This window comes from Calidris pugnax, unplaced genomic scaffold, assembly GCF_001431845.1.
Source record: "Calidris pugnax isolate Ruff unplaced genomic scaffold, ASM143184v1 scaffold360, whole genome shotgun sequence".
NCBI lineage: Eukaryota > Metazoa > Chordata > Aves > Charadriiformes > Scolopacidae > Calidris > Calidris pugnax.
The window spans coordinates 810,236-829,258 of NW_015091129.1; the positions used below are offsets into that span (position 1 = coordinate 810,236).

Sequence of the window (19,023 nt, forward strand, 5' to 3'; positions counted from 1 at the left end):
TATTCCCTGGCACACTCAGATAGTTCTTGTGATTACACTTGATCATTTGCAGTACTATCAGCCAATCCATATCGCCTATCATTGCAGTTCTACATTCTTTATTTGTGAATTTTTGAAGAGGACTCTCTAAACAGGTTTCATTCATCCCAAAGAAAGCACTTAAGCACTTAATGGTAATGATTTCCATCTAAATCAGAGATAGTGGCTGGAAGGTAGTAACAAAATTAAATCAAGCTGTGTATACAGTATGATGTAATAAAGCTGAGCTATACTATCTATTTAAGCAAACTTCCAATTGTAAAACCTTGGATTAGGATTAAGATCTTTAATATTGTTGTGCCTGAATACTAATCTGAAGTTAGAACGCATTGAAGCATACTTGATCAAGATGACACACAAGAACCCAGTTGCTTGAGAACAAATTCAAATTTCTTTCTATTCAATTAACAAATCAAAGACCACAAGACAAGAAGTCATTGATGATTTCAAAGAAAACTAAATTTGAATTCATTACAGAAGAATATTTTTAATAGCTCTGCAGCAGAAAAACGGTATGCTGAACACCAGTAAGTAGTAAATCAGGCATGGGGGCCAGAGGGCTATCAGTCCAGCAGGTGCAGATAAATAAGTGTGCTGACAATTTGTAACAATGGGTTATTGCTTTAGTTCTCAGATTCCCTAGTGTAAATGGGAGTTGCTTATTATTTTGATATCACAAGCAACTGTTGCTATTTCTTTTTAAAAAAAGAAAGGAAGAACAGTAAGCGTGTGCAATATTGTTTACTGTTAACCAACACAACTTAACCAAAAATCTTCACAATACTTGAAGCCACATTTAAATATACAATAGTCTCAATCACAAAAAACAAGCAGAACAATTAAACTACATAAGGCCCTTGAAATTAGAAGCACAGTGTGTATTGTTGGAATATTATTTTGTTTGCAAATAGGGTACATATAATTAAGTTTATTTTTCATAGTTTTATTCAAGCAAAATGCATTCAAGGGAAAGGCAACTTACAAATTTTATTTTACTATGAGTTAATAGAAAAATGTCAACATTCTCTTCTTTCCCCTCCCTCCCACCCCACCCAGGCGCAGTTAGTAAAACTTCCAGACAATACTCAAAAACAATAAGCTTTTTTACACTAAACATCCAAAAGTAAGTCTGATCAGACAACTGCAAATTTGCAAATTGTTTTATTACAAAGTTGGGTAATCTTGCAGGTTCTTTTTAAATGAAATATTGCATCTCTACTCAATCAGTGTTTGAAATCATGTTGTCCATGAAGCCTTCTAAGCTCTAAAAGTCTTACTGGTTTCAATGAACTACTTAGTGGCCTCAGTAGCAATCACGTGAATGATATTTATGTTACAACAATGATAACCTGTGACATTATTTTTGGCAAGATTAGGACTGCTGAAAAGATGAGTGGGTAAACTTGTTTAATCTGAAAGGCAAGGGACAACACATGAACAAAACAAAGTAAAACTAAGCACAAAGGATGAAAAATATGGAAAAAGATATATTTTGACTCTGTCCCCCTATAACAGGGCATGAGTCATTTCCAGTGACTGTCTATTCTTATTACATACATCAGTATTTGCTCAGATTTCATGGCTATTACATTTTTACAGAACAACTGCTTAAAGTCTGTTTTTTAATTTACACCTGTGCAACAGAGTAAGTCACAGTACATTTTGAGATGTTTAAAAAATATTTATAAACTTGTTTTTGATATGCTAAAGCATTTGGCAACACTTTTACAGCATTTGATATTATTATATATTTAAAGTTTCATACAGTACTCTGATTTTTTTTTTTTACATCTAAGAAGAAAAAAAGGTCTCACAAATATGAACTGCCAAGCTTGACTCCATGATCATGTAATTCCAGTTTATAATGCTGGCATTAAAACCTTCATTAATTATGTTGACAAATCATTACCTGTATATTTAATGAAGGCAACCAACATGATTTGAAAACACAACCTTCGGGTTTTATGTTATGTATGTTTCAAGGTGTGCAGTTCTGCAGTGAAATGAAAAAGCATGTAACTATACAAAAAAATTACAAGTTCACTAGTTCCTGTGACACAAACTGTTTTAATCTTTCGAGGTACTGTCCATAGAGTTCCACATCATTATGGCCTGCTCCTTCTACCCACAGTGGTTCTACTGGTCTCTGGCAACGCTCAAATAATGCTAGGCCATGTGAAAAGTCAATTACTTCATCTTCAGTCCCATGGATTATTAACACAGGAGATGTTATTTTAGAAATTTTGTCAATGCTGTAAGAAAAAAAGATTATATCTATGAACATAGGGAGCTTTATTAAATCTTTTTGAAGGATCAGGCTGTTAATTTCACTTTTTAATTACACATTGTAGTTTAAATGATTTAATTCTGAAGTTGCTTAAATCATTAGAAAATTAAATCTTATCAACACCTGGGAAGCCATTACAGTAGCACATGTAAAGCCACACAGAAAGGAAAACAGTACTGGAAACTATTAGGATCAAATAACAGACCAATCCCTCTAAAAGTGGTGTTCATTACCATGTCCACTTAAAAAAAAAAAATCAAAGTCACTGGACTGATCAAAATACTACTTCAGATTGTTTCAGTAAAAAAGTGCTTGTCACAAGTGAAGGAATTTTAGCAGTAAAAGTTTGGCTCTCTATGGGGAAAAAAGTCAGATGTTCAAAATAAAAGCAATTCTTTGAGAAAAGTGTACCAGTTTGTAATGGCCAACTAGTGGAATAGTTCTAAAACACATGACAGGAATTTTCTTCAGTTAAGGTCTACTTGGTTTTCCAGTCTTTACCACTTATAGAAACATACACAGAAGACTTTGTTCACAGTTACCCAGATTAACAATTCAATAGAATACAACTGCTTGCTGGAATTAGTGATATAGGGGTTACATATACGAAAACTAATCAATTCTTTAACAGATATCCACTGAAATAATTACTGGCGTGAAAAACCAAGAATATTTACAAAGTTCTGTAAACTCCTTCAAATCAAATGTTCATCATTGCTGTTATTTACTCTGATTTATCTCCAACTGTTTTTTTAAACCTTTGGAAGAAATTTCAGAGAATTTGCTATATTACTTGTTTCCCTAGTCTAAAACTTCTGTAATAGAGAAAAATGCATGCAGAATGAAAAAAATGCTACAACTTACTTCGGGAATGCATCAAAGCAATAGGTCTTCTTTGTATCAGGAAAAGCTACTCGCATTCCTGAGGTCAGCGGAGAATGAAGAATTACAGCAGCACTTTCATACCTAGCAGCAAGATCCACAGATGGTACTGTTCCTATACTCTGGCCATATATAATCACATTTTCAGGGCGGATTCCGTACCTAGAAAATTAAAAATGTTAACAAAATTGGCATATAAAGTGAATCGGGCATAATCACTACACAGCAAGGCAAAAAAACTCCAAAACATTTCTGAAGGTGAAAATTTATATTAAAACTATTTAAGTCATGAAACAGGAGCTTGGTAGAAGATCAAGCAAGTATATTCTATAACATTCCTGATTTAAAGGGACAACTATTTATTCTATTTGCACTATTTTTTCCCCTTATGCCTGAATGATACTAAAATATGGGGTTACTCTTTTTAAATATGGATTTGTGACTGCAGTTGTGACTTGTGCACTGGTTGAAAGCCTTTACTGGTGACTCTAGTGTACCTACAACGGAAAACTAATTACAGACTTACTAGCTCTATCGTTATCATCAAATGGAGCATAGTCAATCTGCAAAAATGTGACTGCTTCACTCTTCTGATACCTGACAAAAACTGTAAGCTGATAACATTGCTCAGCAATTTAGTTTGACCTAGAGCCTGCCCATATGGACACTGGTCAGGATAACATGCACTCTGTGTAATAGCTGAGATGCTTCTTTCTTATCACAGTTGATTTGAGATGTAAACTAGCAAGAGAAATACGCAGTTTAACCCAGAATTAAGACAGCAGAAAAAGCACTACGAAATTAAAACCAAAGCCTTCCTCTTAGCAAGAGGAAAACACTCATTTTTCTGTAATTAACAGAGATAAAGAAGAGTAATGAAACATCTAGTTAACACTTATGTAAGTCAGATCAAATGTATTTTTCTGCAGAAGCAGAGGTACAAAGAGCAGCTGGTTCACAAGTAACACTGGAAAAGCACAACATTACTCTGTAAAGAACAGTGCCACAGCAGAAGTGAGCTGAAGATACGTTGATCTATACTAACAAAATAATGTCATCACACTTTTGCAGTCTGAACCTGTATCTATCAGGGTACCTTTATTAACCTTACTTGGGAAATGAAGTGCCTTAAATAGGAAGAGATACTGCACTGCATTACAAAAAAGAAAAAAACCAACAAAACCAACCAACCAAACACCCGCCACCCCCAAAACACAACACCCAAACAAAACTAAACCCCAAACAAACCAACCCAACAAAAAAATCCCCCAAACACAAAACCCCCAAACATTTCTCTCATGTATTATCAGAAATTTGTTCACTTGAGTTCAAACAGACTAGCCTAACACCACTGTGAAGCAGCCCAAGGTAAGTTTAATGTTTGCCAACTGACTATAATCCTAAACGGACTGACAACCAGCTGTTTTCAGTTGAATGAAGGGAAGTGCAGTCATTAACTCTTCTAGAATAAATGCATGCATCTTTTCTGTGACAGCTAAGTAACAACACCCATACATAAAAAGGAGTTCTTAAACTAGTACATTTCATATACCTCCAGTAAAGTCAGAGAAACAGAGGTAATGAAAAATTGTCCATTATCTTATAAATATGGCTGAATAACTGTATGGTAACTGTAGGCCACCAAACACTGAAATAAGGAAAGTCTAAAAGCCTTAGAATCAGGAGCAATAGGGAAAAAAATGCTTCACATATACCAAGACATTCAAATTACCAACCAACAAAAAACCAAAAATCCATGAGTCCTGTGTGTTACATCAGTATATAATAAAGTTAATTAAAAAAAAAATTTTGAAGATTTCAAGAAGAACAAAATAACATTTAAGTATTACTAAAATGTAAGCATCAGTAGCAGAATGCACTAGGCACCCCAATCGGCTTTCTAAATTAAGGCTTAAAATCCACTGTTCACAGCTAACATTTTCTATTTATTCTTTAAATTGTATTCTACTGCAGTGAAACGTAAAAGCTGCAAAAGTATTAGCACAGATAGATTCTATGAATGGATCTGTATCATGACTACTTAATTACTATCAGTGTTTCCCACAAAAAGTTCCTAGGATCTTAATCAAATTAATAGTTCTAGAACACTAAGACTCAATCATCAGCCTGGAACTACTGGCAAGCCCTTCACCTCACAACAGTTCTTCGAAATAAAAAAACTCCATCATTCTGATTAACAAATATTTTCTCAAAAGTCCAGCACACAAAAATACAATAAATTAAAGCTTTGAAACCAAACAAATGGAAGGTCTTCACTATTTCTCTATCTCTTCTGAAACTGAGAACAGCTAGCAACTACCCTTTCACAGTGAATCCCCTAGTTAAAAATAATTCAAATCACATTTGTCCATTCTGAAAGTACAGTATGGCCTTCTATTCCTTTCATATAATCTGAACAAAACTCACATTAATACCTAACACTTTGCATCATTAACATGGCATAAAGTTTGCAGCTCATTATGACATAACATAGTTCTCAAAAACCCCTTGAAAATTATCACACTCACATTTCCTCAAGTATTGAGTTTTATAAGATGCAGGCTACTCCACAGAAATTTAAAGCAAAACTTAAAAGTATGTTTTGGAGCATAGATTCTCCTCTTTCTCATTATTCTTCCCCGTATTTTTAGATCCAAGTCCTTCAGCCTAAAGATAGCTAAATATTAGCTACAAAATAATCCAAAAAAAGCATTTACTATATTTGGATCAAAATAATTCTCTTTCTCCATCCCAGCCAAACAGACTGCCTTCACAGCACCCACCAGAAATTATCACAGTCTGGAAACTAAAATAGTCAGGCCAATCACCAGAAGTGGTGGTTCAAATTAGACTTTTGAATACCCTGGCTTTAAAAAAAACCCAAAACAACAACAAACCCCAAAACCACAACAACAAAAAAAACCATATACAGTTATCTGTATGTGCATACACCTTCCAATCTAAAATGGAAGAATTCTTGAAAAGATAACTGTTGGTAAGTTCTCTATTCATAGAATTCTTCTACTCCTTTCAGCAGTCCTGTAAACTCCAAGAAGCCTGGTAGAAAATTATTATTAGTTGACTGCACACCTAGTCTTCCAAATGAGGAAAGGCCAGATCCAGAGAAAAAGTGGCAGTAGCGTTGCTCTCTTAATCAATGTCTAAGAATTACAGGCCATCCTGTGGAAGGGAAATGTGACAGTTACAGAGCCATATGCTCTAAGTAGCTGTTCTGGTGACAAGAGCTCAAAGACATGCTGTGAAAAACTTATCTTTGAAAGCTCATTATGTTAATCATAGGAATATTGTAAACACTATTGTCTACTCGAGTTCTCAGATAACGTGTGTCAGAATAGACAGCCCTTCAGTTAGTTTGTTGTGGTAATGGTGGGGTTGGGTTTTTTTTTTAAACACTAATCCCCAGAAAGGACCTTGGAATGAAACCTTTAAAGTAGCTATGCACAGATGTATCTTCCCAGAGAAAGCACTGTTCCTCAGGACAAGTTATTCTGGTAGGAAAGTTAAGATAGATGTATTCTGCAGCTTAAAGGCTGTCCACAACATTCTTCTCTTTCCCATAGCAACTGAGACTTCAGTTCCTTCCAACACCCAATTCATCCTTTATGTTCATGCACATAAGGGCTACCTGTCTGGAAAGCATATAAAACTTGATAAGCAGTTTTTACATAGAACTAAATGTACCTCTGTTGACATAAGCTTGCTAGCATCCACACAGAGTGCCTGAGCACTTGCAAACTTCTGCCCTATCATCACACCAAAAGTACATGTTACTATGTCACTATGAAGCTAAGCTATTGCCAAATAGAAGAGAACCACTTTCCTATTTGCATCTTCATCCACGTGTTGCTCCTCATTTGGCTTCACCAGCTAGTTTTGGATACTGAATTAATCAGAAGAGAGAGCAACTAATTTTCTGCTCCTTTGTGCTGGCTGTCTTCATGGCCAAGTAAGAAATGACACGTCACTAGTGGGTTAAAGAAAGGAGCAAGCCAATAAATCTTTGTAGCTGTTCCATCAGACCACTCCCCTAAATCAGGGTCCAGTCTAACACAGGGCAACTAATAAAGCCAGTATCCTCTTCTGCAAACCTACATACGCTGATAAAATACAGGTGGTCTCATGTAAAAGAGGCAACCCTCAACACTCCTGCCTGATCTTTTCAGCTTCTAGCAGGAAAAGAAAAATTGCTAAGCAGCAATGAAATACTCTTTTTTTCCCCCTTTGTGACAAAATTCAGTGTGTTGTAGCAGAAACTTTTTTATGGTTTCCTTTCTCTTTCTGTCTCTGTAACAAGACCTTTTCTGCACTTCACTAAGCACTTACCTTAGTGGCAGTCCACCACTTTTGCACCCCTCCCGCCTCCTCCTTTTCTTTTCATACAATCATAGAACAGCTTGGGTTGGAAGATGACCTAGTCCAGCCCTCGCACCACAGGCAGGAACGTCATTCACTAAAACAGGTTGTTCAATGCCCCATTCGACCTTACCTTGTACACTTTAATTGGATATACATCACACATCACCTATATTCGATATTGATCATACTATATACTTTTATTGGATATACACCACATGACCATGATGTGCAATACGCAAATGACAAAATGCATGCCTGGCTGTAATGAGTGGTTTTGGTTTGTTTTTTTAAACTTCAGTTACCTTTAACAACCAAATACCAGCTGAAATTACCATACTATACTCGCAGGCTCTTAGAGCACCTGCCATTTTGCCCTTGATATATTTAAGGGAGACAGAAAAAAATTCATCTTTTTATTTCTGAACAACTGCTCTTAATCTAGGAGACTTGCACACTTTACAGAAATAAAATAAAGTATCAGTAAAATCAACCTTAGAAGGATGTATTTTCAGGAGTACCTCAGGCTTACGCTAATGAAGAGTTACTACAGCTGCTCTGGTGAGGCCAGTCTTTGTGAAGCTATTGCAACACACGCATTTAACCAACTGACAGCAGTGCTTGGGGCACAATGAACAAGGGGGAACATCCTGAGGGAATTTTTAATGCACATTTTGGAACCTTTTGTCATCACGCACATAACACATGAAATTACAGCTGCAAATTGCAGAACATGAAGGGCATCAACATCCTCCACACCTCTAACTATCAACATTCCAGGCCATGAATAAGAATTATGAGCGTACAGCTCTTCCTCAACTCAGATGCACATCCCCCTTCTTGTGTATACAACACATAACATTGCTAGAAGAAAAAGGGAACGACATTTTATGAGGCAAGCCCATTGACCATTGCACATTACTAGGTTATTAACAAACTGCACCTCCTCTGCCTCTCTCATGAAAGTTTGGCCTTTTCTAAACCTTGCAATGCTACTGACATTTGTTTTATTGTCAAGATTTCTCTTCATGAAAAATTAAACTACTTTTCCCTAACAATTTAAATAAAACCTTTGCTCTAAATATTTGAAGTTAAGGCACCTCATCTTCTAGCAACCCCCCTCCCCCCCACTTTTGAATAATTGAAAAAAAATCACACAGGTAGTTCATGAATTCTCAAAAGAACATTTTCAGATGACATCCAAATAGATCTGATATTATTCCTATATTTGGCTGTTCAAATTATGGACATTCTGTCCCCTTTCACAACTCAGTCTGATGGTAAGATTTACCCTTCGATTATTATACAGTCCATGATAAGCATTAATGAAAAGGCTGTTTGGCTTCTTAAAGGTAAATCTGTCCATGAGGCAACTCCAGCAAGTCTTCCAGTTTCTGAATAAGCGCCACTCACTCTGCATTTGCCTGGGGCTGGTTAAACCTTTCCACCCTTGCTAGGGTGTCATCAAAGGCCTTCAGAGACCAGGACAGCAGAAAACAGGCGTATCCCAAAATGACTCCTGGCATTTCAACACTTTGTAGCTATGACAGTCAGAAAAAGAATGTCCTCACTTGCAGCTTTTACATAGTCCCATGCACATGAATATGCAATAAAGCACAACTTTCCCAAACATGATGGCACTGAATCACCTGGCCGCCTTCTACAGTCAGCATCCACATGGATAGCTACTGCTTCCTATTAAAATACTGAAAGCAGGCGAAGAATAGGGAGACAATTCAGAAACCACATCTGCTGTTTACTACTTCTGATCTGCTGCCAAATTAGCCTTCTGTATTCATTTACATGAATGACAATATTCACATCACGACTACCACTTTTAAGAAAGTAGTGTCGGACTAACCTCACCATCATCCTCAATACTAGTTCCAGACTATTTCACTCTAGGTTTCTAGTCCCCACGGGACCACTGTGCCAATTTGGAGATTACCATCTGGATTGTCCTTCCAAGATAAACTTAACACACTAACACATCTTCACCACAAGCAGCTGTGCTGACTGTAGAATGCAGTCCTCATCAGCATCTCAACTACCCACAAAACATCTTTTAAAGCTGGGTTCTATGATCCCATTTCTCAGAACAGGGAATACAGAGAACTGTAAGTGGCTGTCATCAACCTCCAAAGGTAGTATCTCCATCCTTTTCTTCATCTCTTCACTATCTGTGAGGTATAGTTTAAAAGTTTAAGATCTCTTTCTTCTCTCATCCCATCAACAGGAATTTCAAAGGAGTTACAGCTATACTTACATCTATCCTGCAAACAATCCACTGAATTAATTTGTTTTTGCAGAACACTTGCATTATAAAACGTTGAAGATGCTGTCAGTGTAACACTGACAGAACAGGCTACGCTAGAAGAGTGATTCAGTGCTGCAGCAAATGCTCAAAGGCTCCACTCAAGTCCAGATATTAATCAAATATTTAAACACATCTGAGCACTGTGTCAGGGCTCAAGAGAATACCGTGGACTGGTAGCCGAAGTGTGTGAGACAGCATATCCAGAGCCATGTGCTGAACTTCTCCCTGCTACAGTCAGATACAAGGACAAGACCAGCTATGCCAATTGGAAAATTGTTGACAATAACACAGTGGAAACTAGTAATGCCAACTACTTTTTAAGCAATGGAAAAAAATTCAGTTCACATCTGTGAAATCCACCAGTTAAGCAGACCAATTCAAGCTCTACAGAATTACTTATTTTTAAAGGTGGTTTTGACACAAAAAAATAAATGCAGACAGCAAACGGGACTGAGGTCAGGTAATTCCTGAATGGAAGAAAAGCAGATAGGTGGAGCATGTGTTTAGAGTTCCATCCCAACAATGCCTCTTCAGCAAAGGGCATGTTCAGACGGCATATTATAATGAACAATCTTATTTGATTAAGGAAGGTGTACTTTGGACCATTCAAGAATGGAGGAGAGAACTCAAGTTCCAATCACATAACCTTTTATGTTTTCAATCAGAAATCCCTCAGGGGGAGGAAGAGACAACAAACACAAATTAGTTCACAAAACAGAGCCTGTAAACTGACATAAACAAATGATTAAGTTTCACCATCTAGTTCTTTTCCATCTTCTGGTACGTTTAAACAATTCAGACTGTCTTCCACATTGTTCACAAACCATATTATGTTTCTGGCCAATGTTACTGTGTATTTCACCAAGTGGCTATCTTTCAGATCACCTATCAACTACAAATCACAGTCATCAATGCACCTGTTGCAGCTCTTGGCTTACAGAACGGATGTCTAGTTATATCTCAACTTTCCACTGTAATTAAAAGAAATGCCAAAACCTAATCTAACAACACAGTACACATGTTTTTGAATATATGAGATTGAATACCTGTCCCTTGTGGTTGTATGAAGCTTATGCTAGTCAGCATTCTTCCACCTTTTATATAGGAATAGAATATGCTTCTTTGAAAGGAATTATAATGTAAAAGAAATACAAGACAATGTGTATTTAAGACACTGGAAAGGGATAATCCAATACAAAGTAATAGGAAAATGGCAAATATTACATTGATCAAGTTCTAAATTCACTGTAACAGGCTCCAGGATTTAAAGAGTCTTTACACGCGTCCTTACACTAAGTCACATCCAACATCCAAAAAGCATGTTTGCTTTGCAATTATTTAACCATAACATGCTGCTCTATATTAAATTCGGGTTTTCACAGCTTTTTGGTGCAAAAATCCAACACCTTGGTGAACACCTATTCTTATGATCTTTTTTTTTTTGGTGAACATCTATTCTTATGATCCTATAGTATTTAAAAAAATAATATTTTTGTAGTTTGGGTACTTGTAACACAGGCAGAATATTGCTTTAAGTGGAATTAACCATGCTGAAAAATGCTCTTAATTTTAAGTGGGTATTCAGTGCTGCATTTATTCAGTGCCTGGGATTCTTACCTATATCAGAGCATGTCTCCAGAGTATATTCTATGTCTCTAAAACCAGAGGCTTAGAATACAGAAATTGCTGAAATAACAACCTTCAAATTTGCATTATTTTTCTTGTCCATTTTTCACCTATTTGAGCTAACACCATTTATTCAAATTCCTGGGTTTTTTTTGTTTTGTATAGAAAGGTATCTTTGGAAATACTGGAACTGACAGTCTGAATTCTGAAACAAAGATGGTCTGAACGCTGTACAGAAATCCAAAGAGTCTCACCAGGTTCTCTTATTACAGCTTTTCTACTGCCTCTCCCTACAATATAAGTAGGTGATAGAATTATCTGAAAAAACAGCTTATGTTTTCTCTCACCCACATCAGACAAGCGGCTCAGCTACTGGGGAATCAATTATTAGAGTTTTTTTCCTATCTTCTGATATTTCCAACTGATAAGATCCTAAACTGTGACAATAAAGATTATCTTCTCATCATTAAATACTGAAACATACCTAATTAAATTTCATCCCATTCCAATTATTGTAGTGTACTGCTACTATACACTGATCCTGCTCAATAATGGATATGAATCCATTAATTCTAAAATACAGCATTCTGTTTAAACTATCATTGCAGATTAAGTACAACCATTTGAAAGCAAGCTATAAAAGAAAAATGTCAACTGATGTCTTACCTTGTCCTAAGAGCCACCCAAGCAGCATCAATGTCAGCATACAGATTCTTCTCTGTCGGCTTCCCAGAACTTGCACCATATCCAGAGTAATCATAGGAGAATATGTTGCAATTAATCCGTGAACCCAGTCCTATGTAAAAGCTGCTCATCTGACCTAGGTCAACAGCATTCCCATGTGAGAAGAGCAAAGTATACTTGGCGTTAGGCGAGCAACGCACAAACATACAGGCAATCCTGTTACCTTTACTTGTTCTAGTCATGAAACACTCTATGGCATCTTTTTCTCTAGAAGAATATTGCCAGTCTGCTCGCTCTGAGAGATGTAAAGTCCAGCGGCTACCACTCTCATCACACATCAGTGTGTACGTGGGATCAGGAGGTAAGAATGCCAGTTTGGAGGCAATTTTCCCTGGGCATGGCGGACAACAGAACAGGCAACACAGTTCACTAAAGGAAAGATTATTCATCTTCTAGTCTGAAACAGGAAGAGAGAATGGTATCAGTTTCTAGTTACAATCCTTTATAAAAAAAAGAAAAAATAATGGAAAATGTAAACTTAACCTCTCTAGAAAATAATACATAATTTTAGTGGAAACATTTAACAAAACCAGACATAAATACATATCTAAACTTCTATATAATAGCTTATATGATATTATTAACTACTTTAGAATGAGCATATTATTAAAGACTAGTGATAACTCTAAAGCTCTGACAGATACTAAAGTATGATTACCCAAGGAAAGAACAAGCATGAGTTTTGGAGTTTCTTTGGAGGAAAGGAAGTCCCTCAATTTAAACTGTTGAGAAAATTTTTCATGCCATTGACAAATACATGTGTTATAAAGAACAATTAAAATATGTTGCAGTGTTTGCAGGGTACTGAGGCTATGCAGATTTCTGCAGCAAAAAATCACTAAGATATTTCCTAAATACAGGGAATATGTATTGCAATCGTGAGTTAAGGGCTCCTGTAAGCAGTATCAGCAGCACGAAAGGTGCACAAAGGTCCAAACTTTGAAGCCAAAACAAGATGCTTCTGCTTGCTTAGCAAACACTGTAGACCTTCAGTACACTAAAATACAGCCATAAACTCTTCCTTGCTCCAGATACGTTTCAAAACCCTTCAAAGAAATTAATAGCTAAAGTTTTCTGTATTGCACTTAGGAATTGGTATTAATGATACAACTATTTTTATTCCATGCATTAACAAAACCATCCCAAACTAAATGTTCTATCAAAAATTCTTGGCAAGTCATTATAATCTGTAATACCGATTCAAAGCATTGGTTAACAGAGTAGGGGAGAAAAAAAAAACACAAAGTAAACACACATACACCTAAAGCAAAATAGGTAAAGATACATTACTCTGAAAAGCAGACATTGTATCCTCTTAAGCAGGGAGAAGGGGGAAAAAAATCCTTTATTGTGACAATACTTTTTCTCAGGGGTAGGAAGAGTGATGAAATCTGACAAGAGCAATGCTAGAAACCAGCACATCTAAGATGAGCATTTATAATACCTTCCTTGTGTTAAAGGCATCTGATGTTTCACCTCAACTTAAACAACTTTTCCATTACAAATCTATCTACAGGTCTCAAGCTCAGTTCCTGCCAGGTCACTGTGAACAGAAACACAGTTTGATGCACCAGCTTTGACTGCTAGATCCAACTTCACAAATGGGAAAAAAACCAAGCTGATTTCTGACAACCAGAGTCCCATGTCACTTCAGAAATACTTGGATAATCCAACAATAAAATCTGACTGCTAACTACAATACTTAGTGATATTTAGATCATATTTCAAAGTTTGTTCTCTAACTTGTATACAAGCATAATTTTCATGTGTGTATAAATTTCTCTTTAGAAAGGCTTCAAGGACACTGCTGTAAGAACCCTTGAATACAGATCACTGAACACCTGTCTGTATTTTGGATCTGTGAATGGTCTCTTCCCTGCGATAGAGTATGAATGCATACTGCATACAATGTTACATAGAGTATACTTGTACAGCAGTAAACACAGGCACAGCAACAGTCTGATAAACAGCATGAGCAGTCTTGGAATACTACTCTTCTTTGTAGGGCACAAAAACCTCTGTATTTTGTGTTGGGTTTTTTTTTTTTTTCCCCTCCTTTTTGCCAAGACTGCTACAGCTAAGTGCTTTCACCCTGACTGAAAAAGGAAAACAGATTTTTTTTTTTTTGGTGAGGGAAAGGGAAATCACAGATTCTTAGATATGGGTGACCAATGCTACCAATATAGAGGAGATGGCAGGAAGATTGTACTGATCACCTCCCAGAAAAAGGTACATTGTCTCTGAAACGAAGGTCCTGAATAAATGACCACCTTTCTGCCAGCTAAAGGAAAACCTCATGTATTTATGTAATCAGCACAAGTAGTCACTCAAATTTGGAATACGTCATCTGTTCCCTGTCAGGTGAGATTATCTGGACTTTAAGTTTATTTTTAACCTGCAAGTCAGGACAAGAAGTGAAAAAGGTCTATGTAAGAGGCCTAGGGATTGGCAAAAGGTTTGGGCTGTTTTATCCACGGGAAAAACTCAATACTATATTCCTTTTTTACTTTTACAGCTGAGAGGACTGAAGAAGCCACTTCTTTCACCTCTACTTAGTAAGTTCATGTTCACTGCCTAGAGAAACTGCTAGTGATGCCTCAATAAGCTGTTGGTTTTTTTCCAAAGAAGTGCTTTTCACTCAGTATTCAACCACACCTCTATTTCTATCAGAAACCATTAAACCAACTTGTTCCAAGTTCCCACCTTTGCAGAAAAGCCGAAGGGCAAAACTAGATACTACAATTTATTCAGGGTGGAGGTGGCGGGCATGGAAATACTTTATGTGGAAAATTTAAAAGAATATGTACCTCCAGTAGTCTGTTCTGCCCAGGAACAGCAGATTATGCTCTATTCCAGCATACAATGATAGCTACAGAATTTCTTACCTGCTTCCCAATCCACTTGTCAGAAAGAATTAAAACAGGAGTTTACATCATTTATAACTATAAACAGCCCAGCAACACTACAAATATGATCTCACTCAGAAAATATTTGCTATTTGTCAAACTGATTTCAGAAGACTGGAAGCTGACCTGTGGAATTCACACACAGCGAATTACTGCAGTAACCACAGTTAATCAGATGAGGTGGTACTGTGCCTCAAGATAGCTTAAATTTGCTAAAAATGGGCTGTTGGCATATACACCACACGACTCATGCTGAAGACCACAGCTTAAGTACTATTTCTCCCCCATACCAGACTGCAACATAGACTTTATATAATGTCCATTTAATCCAGTGGAAACTCTGGCTCCTGAAACAAAAGATTCTGATGTCAGAGCTGTTCTCCATCTAAATCATAGCTAGCAACAACTCTTTTCTCTAAAAAAAATACTTGCTACTTTCTTCACTCAGAAGACCCAAGAAAAACACAGATCCCTAGCATGACTAACTGAACAAATCTGACACAAACACCTACCGACCTTCCTTAAGAGGATACCTTCCACTAAATGCAAACAATGTTTCCATTACACTGAAACTAGTTTGTCGTTCATTGTGTTCACATGAGTGTGTTCTTAACCTCCGGATCTGGAATGGAACCAGGATGTGAGAGAGTCCCCAGGGAGTATAGAGTAATTATGATATCAGTGTTTAAAAGTTCAACTGAATCAGCATTTCAGCCTAGTAGTTATCCACTAGATGTCATAATTTAACTTCAACTAAACAAGTATTAACTTTCCTCAAAAGGTATACTGCTCAATACTTCAATGAAGGATTAAACTTATTGCTACCTACCCCAATAGTGTTGGCTTTTTGGTTTTGTTGTTTTGTTTTTGTTTTTTTTTTAAAAGTTTTTAATGTTAGAAGACATGCAACATGATTTCTTAATAATTAATCCAGCCAGAAATTATTACTATAAAAATTAAAAGAAAAGTCACAAAGCCCTCCTCATTTAGCATCACTCAGCCTTGGAAAAAGCTTTGGAGATCAATGGTCTTAAGAGATCAATTATTTTATTAAGTGTAAAATATAATTAATGGAAAGGGAACAAGGTATCCCAAGTGAAGTTGATTAAAAAGTACTCTAATAACAAATGGGCTTGACATATGCTCTATCTGTACTCTTACTGAAACTGGGGCAAAACCAACACTGACCACAAATTACCTTAAGCATACAGGTCTGCAAGTACAGATGAATAACCTTAATGGGACTCATTTGCCTAAGATATTGTGAGCACATAAGTTATAGTCTAACACCTTCTGAGTAGGTATGATGTAAATCTCAGTGTTTATTACAGTAGCATCATCAGACACAGAGATCAACACATCCCAAAAGCATAACTATTGCTGATGAAGAAAGTAGTACTGATAAGTCCGTGTTGCTTCGCAAACACAGCTGCTAGAATTACTAACAACAGGAAGAACATAGTAAGAGAAATATATATATATCTCCTTTAAGATTATCCTGCAATTTTCATATAAATTAAGTAGGAAAATTCTGTGGAAGAAAATGGAAAATTGATAAACTTCCACTTTTGCACTAAGAAAGGCTAAGATATAAACCAGATTCAAGTGGCATCACCCACCCCTTTCTGGAATAGCTCTTAAAAGGAAGGTGAGATCATTTTATCAAATTTATCTCTTTAACTCTCTCATAAATAAGAAAGTAACATAGAAAATGACAAATGTAAAAATGCCCACAGGCATTAATTTCTAATCCATTCTTTAGCAATTAACCTTTTTGCCTTAAGGCTGACAAAAAAGGCGGGGGGAAACGATCTAATCTGAAAGAACACCTCAAATATTTATTTTGTGATTCCTAGGATAACACAAATGTAGTTCTTTCACAACAGCAATTATTCCTGTCCTCCTCCCTCTGTAAATTATAACAAGAGAGTGGCTCCTATTATGCAGATCTTTGAGTACTTAGCCTCAAAAGCCCAACCTTTGAATACACTTATCTAGAAATCTTATATTTACATTAAATATAAATTATTCAAATTGTATATTTAAATTAAATTACCTATTTTATAGGAACTATTAACAAGAACAAAGTCAAACTTGTAAATACAGCTGCTGGTTTGTAAATTTTAGTGGTGCTCTAAGTGGAGCAGGCAAGATATTCAAATTGTTGAGGTTTGCTCTTTGGGTGTAGGGTTTGTTTTCTTTTTTTTTTTTTTAAATCATCATTTTTCTTTATACACTGCTGAAGTAAGAAACTTTAAAGTAGTTTCCCATACCCTTTCATCGAACACAATTCAATGAAAACTTGAGTTCAAACTGCTACTGAAGCATTCACTTATTTCAACACCTTCATTATAATAAAAATGGAACCGAAGGATATAAACATTCTCCAACTACTTCGAGAGTTTAAGTAACAAAACACTCAGTGAAAAAAGTCAGTGTCCAATTAAGTTATATAAAAGCATTAAACTAATAGAATTATTAAGAAAGAATCTACAGTAGGTCTGGAAAGGAACACAGAGGAAGTCTACTCAATAATGAAAAAGCCGTAACAAGAAATACCCTGAAGTAACTCTTCGAGGTAGTTTTCAAAGAGCAAAACAGCCTGCACAAAACCAGAGAAGCCTGACAGGACCAAAACTTCATTTTGGTTAGTTTGATCTTGAAGAAATAAACAGCGTTACTATTCTCACAAATTCTAGCAATATTATAAAGCTTCACTTGTGTATAGAGACATCCTTCTTCTTGTGCTGGTTACTTGGTGTACCTCAAAACCTAATGGCACAGTCAAAAAAAAGAAAGGGAATACAGGAAAAACCAAGTAAAAACCCCAGCCATTTTTTCTCACCTAAAGAACAAGAAAACCCTCTGAAGATCCCAGCTGTGGGATTAAGTGGGATTACACAATGTTTTGCATGCTCCAAGCAAGACTCTGCACCGCAGAACTGTTCTGCTAAAGCCACCTGCACTCTGACAGGCGCTGAAGCTCCCGATTGCAATTTCGGCCACATCAATCTGGCGCTTCACCGCACCAGTCGGTCAATCGCTAACAAGAAGCTACCGCTTTTAAAACCCGTCTCCGTTCAGATGGTACCAGACGTTTTCCTAGCTACCTTCCGACCAAACACTTCAAACTTTTAAACTAACACTACCTGAGAGCAATTTCAAGGCTCACTCAGCAGCATCACTCCCACCATCAACAGCAGAAGCTAAAGAAACACGTTGAATCAGGCTCACGAAAATTAAAGGAACTTTTCAGGTGTCTGTATCTAAAAAGGGCTTAGCAGAAGTCAACAACGCTGACACAGAGGCACTATTTCGACCCGCTAAGAGCCAGAATTTAACAAGTCAGCGAGCCCGTTTCCTGAACAAAGGCACCCGCGGCAAGAACCACGGAAACGGGAGCCCCGGGACAACCGTCCCCGCAGCTTTCCGGGCACCAGGAGGCCGGCGACACCGGGGGCGGCAGGGCAGCGGCCCCCAGTCCCGCAGCCGGGACGCGGGCGAGAGGAAGGGGGTCGCCCGGGCCGCCACCCCCCTACCCGGTTGGGGTCGGGGAGCCTAACCGCCTCCCTCCCTGAGGCAAAGCCCTTCCTCCTGCCCCGGACGGAGGAGGCGGCCCAGGGGTAAGCGAGGAGGGAAGAGAAACGGCCGGACCCTGCCGAGGGGCCGACTCGCCGCCACGCCTCGGAAGCGGATCCTCGAACCGCAGCCCCGCCGCCCAGCCCCGAGCCGGAGCCGGGCCGGCTGCTCCCCGCCATCACCCCCCTTCGCCTCCCCTCAGGGAACACACGCAGAGGCCGTACCTGCGCCTGGCGCTCGGCTCGTCGGCGGCCTTGTCCTTTCCCGAC

The 19,023-nt window shown here is 37.5% G+C and overlaps 1 protein-coding gene across 2 annotated transcripts; it reads right to left on the reverse strand.

Annotated features, from left to right (window-relative positions):
* Window positions 1-763: 763 nt before the first annotated feature.
* Window positions 764-19,023, reverse strand: ABHD17B (abhydrolase domain containing 17B). Of its 2 annotated transcripts, XM_014958497.1 has the most exons (5): window positions 18,979-19,023; window positions 12,433-12,666; window positions 12,192-12,345; window positions 3,191-3,370; window positions 764-2,291 (listed from the first exon to the last, which is right to left on the reverse strand). In XM_014958497.1, exons 2-5 carry the CDS (start codon window positions 12,656-12,658, stop codon window positions 2,072-2,074), a joined length of 780 nt encoding a protein of 259 aa, XP_014813983.1. In that variant the 5' UTR covers window positions 12,659-12,666; window positions 18,979-19,023; the 3' UTR covers window positions 764-2,071. The 2 variants fall into 2 exon arrangements, with proteins under 2 accessions (XP_014813983.1, XP_014813982.1); XM_014958496.1 differs by having other exon boundaries at window positions 12,192-12,666.

Bases quoted from the DNA above. Each gene is read 5' to 3' on its own strand.
- ABHD17B (XM_014958496.1), bottom strand. From the start codon at position 12,658: ATGAATAATCTTTCCTTTAGTGAACTGTGTTGCCTGTTCTGTTGTCCG. The intron at 3,371-12,191 runs GTAAGACATCAG...TTAATTTTCTAG, and splicing joins TGGGTGGCTCTTAGGACAAG to GTACGGAATCCGCCCTGAAA. The intron at 2,292-3,190 runs GTAAGTTGTAGC...TTTTTCTTACAG, and splicing joins TGCTTTGATGCATTCCCGAA to CATTGACAAAATTTCTAAAA.